The following is a 3,593-nucleotide window of genomic DNA, read 5'->3' as shown; positions in this document are numbered from 1 at the left end:
TATTATATAAACCCTCGAACATATATATATATATATATATATATATATATATATATATATATATATATATATATATATTATCTAATCTCTAATCTATTATAATGGGGGAATATAAATTATTTTTTTCAAAGTACTACACTTATGTAAAAGTAACAACGTATATATTTAGATCAAATACAGTGCAATGATTTAAGTATTTTAACATTTGAACGTTTATCAACAATCATCTACTATCATAGTTGTTCTGCTACATCTTTTTATGTAAAGTTTTAAAATTTTTATTAATTATCATTAATTATAGTATAAAATAAATTTTGTTTTACAATAAGTCACTTTAGAAAAATCATTCATGTGTATTCAAAAAGATTTTTAAATTTTTGAAAAGCAGTGTTAGAAAAGCAAAAAATGTTTCTTTTATAACTGTATTTCTGATATATAATTATATTCATTATATATATATATATATATATGAAATTATTAATGTTTTATGATTAGAAATTAAATTTGCTTAGTTAAGTGTAGCGTTGGAATTATGAATTGTGAAAAGATAATTAGATTTAATAAGCTTCAAATAGGGTAAATTTTGATAATTATATTATTAATGAAAAATCTTATCTACATGAGACTGAGTTTAATGATGTATGATTAATTTAATTGTCATTCAATGCATTAATAATAGTATTATTACGTTAGTTGTAATTAAATTAATTGAGCCTTTCTCTGAATTCATTTATTAACGATATATCTTCTATGGGATATAACTCATAATTGTGTGACGTGGTTATTAATTATATGACATAAGCACATGAAATTTTATTTATTGAGCAACTTGTCAATGTTATTATTCGCCGTATTCGCCTAGTTAATATTCTGCAAAGCGAGGATTTCTCTAGTTTCTTAATTGGCCATGACCGCTTTTTATATTTATCGTTGCCTTTTGCTTTTGCTTTTTTTTTTTTTTTTTTTTATATTTCTAGATAAGGACAATATGTTATCAGCAAATATTTAATTTTTTGAAAAAGTCGTCAACGTACATATTCAATATAAAGCAGATTCTCTTTATATGATTACGAATACTACTGATAGTTTGTAAGTTGAAAGACGTACGAAATTGCTGTGTTGAAGGATTAATTATCGTATGTATCTATTTTAGTATTTTAATTAAAAAAAAAAAATATCATTAAATTTTAATATTTTTAATCAATATTGATATGTTTTCGTGTTTTGTTAAGAAGATTTAAAAAAAAAAAAAAAAAAATAATAATATTATCAACATTCCCAGTAATGGGAATTTGAATAATAATAAATAAAACGCAAATAAAGCGTACGTATTTAAATTTTGTCATTTTGACAATTCAATACACACAGATTTTCTCATTCTTACATTCATTATTGAATTACTTACCTTTTACCTAACTTATAAAGATAAAGTAGAGAGGTAAATATGTAAAATAGACATATTGATATAATATAGTACGTGAATTACAATTACATGTTTTGAATTTTGTTAGATAGCTGAACTTTATGGTTGTTGCGCGAGGTTTAGCTTTATTACATTAATTTTTAATTACACAAAATAAAAAAATTGCTAGGTAAATTTATATATTGACAAAAAAGTTTCTGCCAATTAGTTATTAATTAGTTTTCTTGATTAAAAGCCATTGAAGCATTGTAAGCCATGGAAACATTGTATTTTGTTATAATGCATGTTTGTGTTATTCTAATTTGTTTTAAACATATCTATTCGTTCTTTTTAATACAGATTTTAGATTATTACCCAACGAAAATGACAGGATTTTCCATCATTGATAATTTGAATAAATTGATTTGTAAGAAAAGTTATTTATACGCAATGTTACCTATATCATTGAATTTATACTTCTAACTTACGAATACTTCTAGTTTTAGCAATTGTTAATTCAGCTTTTGCTATAGTACCAGGTAATTAATTAATCTATTTATATTCTAAAATTTTGCAGTAATTTTTTATTTCTTTTAAATACATTTCAACTATTATGTTCGATTATTCTATATTAACAATGCCATACGTACCTAGATTATATCGTTCTTTAATAAATATTTTGTATAATAAATTTAACACGATTACAAAGTGCGTTTTAGCGAAATTATGATGATTTATTTGACAATTAATTTGCAGGTAGAGATGATTGGTATCTTGCTCCCTATACTTACGATGACGTACCACGACTCTGTAAGAATTTATATCCATTTGTTAATTAGAGATCCTTCAAAAGCATATTTCTTGATGTAGCAATGGATTAAGAATGGCGTATAAATAAAGCAAAATTAGCCTAAATTGAACGATTCCTTTGCAGTTGAACTGAATATCGGCTGCCCGTATGAGAGATTCTACTTGGATTGCAACGAATGCATTTGTCATTCGAATGATGCCGAGCCCAGATGCACCTTAAGAAGTTGCCCTGAAATACCACAAATCGGCAAGTATTCCACACTATTCATTCCCATACATATATTAATCTAAGAATAATAATAATAATAATAATAATAATATCATATTAGACATATCCTAATATGATGTTCAATCAAATATTATTATTGTATTATAATGTTTTGTTATAATAATTATTAGAGATATATTTTCTTATAAAATTAAATATTAGTTAATTGGGGTGACGGGCAACGGTGTCCAGCTGGAAGACCTTTTTATTGGAAGTGTAATGATTGTTTCTGTGGACCTAGTGGAAGAGAGGCTCTTTGTACTAGAAAGTACTGTCCGAACTATGCCACAGGAGAATAATGGCTACGACAGTGTGAAATATATTCTTACTTATATAATAAATTAGATATATGAAATTAATTAAAAAGATTTCACTACAATTTAAATAAGTGTGTTTTTTTTTGCGAATGAAGAGACAATTAAATAAAACAAAATTTCATACCAACGAATTTTCATTTTTTATTATATAATTTATTAATATTATTATCTTCTCTGTATCAATAAATTGTTTATAATTGTTAGTGTATAATGAGAATGGAATTGAAATAATAATTATTTATTCTATATGTAATATTCATATTTTATAAAATTATATTCTCTGTTAATTATTTATAAATATCAATGTTCCTATTCCCAGTTTTTAGTAGTAGTAATGTATCTATTGAAGTAGTTATATCTATTGAATATAAATATCACATTGTATAGATTTCTTTTCATTGTTATTGATAAAATACATTATAAAAATTCATTTAGCTTTATATAAAATATATTATAAGACACAAAATAGTTATCGATTATTAACGTATTGTAATGTCATTTGACAAGCTGATTAAAAATTTCGCTTATATTATCTAATAAAACAGTCACACCTGTAATTAATTATAAAACTTATAACGAAAAATGTCAATTAAAACAATTTTAGAAATTTATAAAAAAGAAATTGATTAAAAGTATGGCATCAAACTGGTTACATTAAAAAAAACTTTATTTATTATAATTAAATTGAAATTTGTATTGTAAATAAGAGATCGATGATTTTCCACTTTTTCTTTCCACTATACTTGCCAAATTTCAATATTCTATTATAAATTTTATTACACATATTTTTAGTAGT

General features: G+C 23.4%; 1 protein-coding gene across 1 annotated transcript; it reads left to right on the top strand.

The window, feature by feature from the left end:
* Nucleotides 1-1,786: 1,786 nt before the first annotated feature.
* Nucleotides 1,787-2,796, top strand: LOC105363723 (pacifastin-like protease inhibitor cvp4). Its single transcript, XM_011501473.1, has 5 exons — nt 1,787-1,829; nt 1,903-1,941; nt 2,159-2,212; nt 2,337-2,459; nt 2,643-2,796. Exons 1-5 carry the CDS (start codon nt 1,787-1,789, stop codon nt 2,777-2,779), a joined length of 396 nt encoding a protein of 131 aa, XP_011499775.1. The 3' UTR covers nt 2,780-2,796.
* Nucleotides 2,797-3,593: the final 797 nt, after the last annotated feature.

This window comes from Ceratosolen solmsi, unplaced genomic scaffold, assembly GCF_000503995.2.
Source record: "Ceratosolen solmsi marchali unplaced genomic scaffold, CerSol_1.0 scaffold3, whole genome shotgun sequence".
Taxonomy (NCBI): domain Eukaryota; kingdom Metazoa; phylum Arthropoda; class Insecta; order Hymenoptera; family Agaonidae; genus Ceratosolen; species Ceratosolen solmsi.
The sequence above is the reverse complement of the archived record's forward strand: the minus strand, read 5'-3'. Positions and strand labels throughout refer to the sequence as shown.

What these genes read in the sequence shown, in the direction of transcription:
- LOC105363723 (XM_011501473.1), top strand. Translation starts at nt 1,787, where the DNA reads ATGACAGGATTTTCCATCATTGATAATTTGAATAAATTGATTT. An exon ending in AGCTTTTGCTATAGTACCAG is followed by an intron (nt 1,942 to 2,158) that starts GTAATTAATTAA and finishes ATTAATTTGCAG; the next exon opens with GTAGAGATGATTGGTATCTT. An exon ending in CCCTGAAATACCACAAATCG is followed by an intron (nt 2,460 to 2,642) that starts GCAAGTATTCCA and finishes ATTAAATATTAG; the next exon opens with TTAATTGGGGTGACGGGCAA.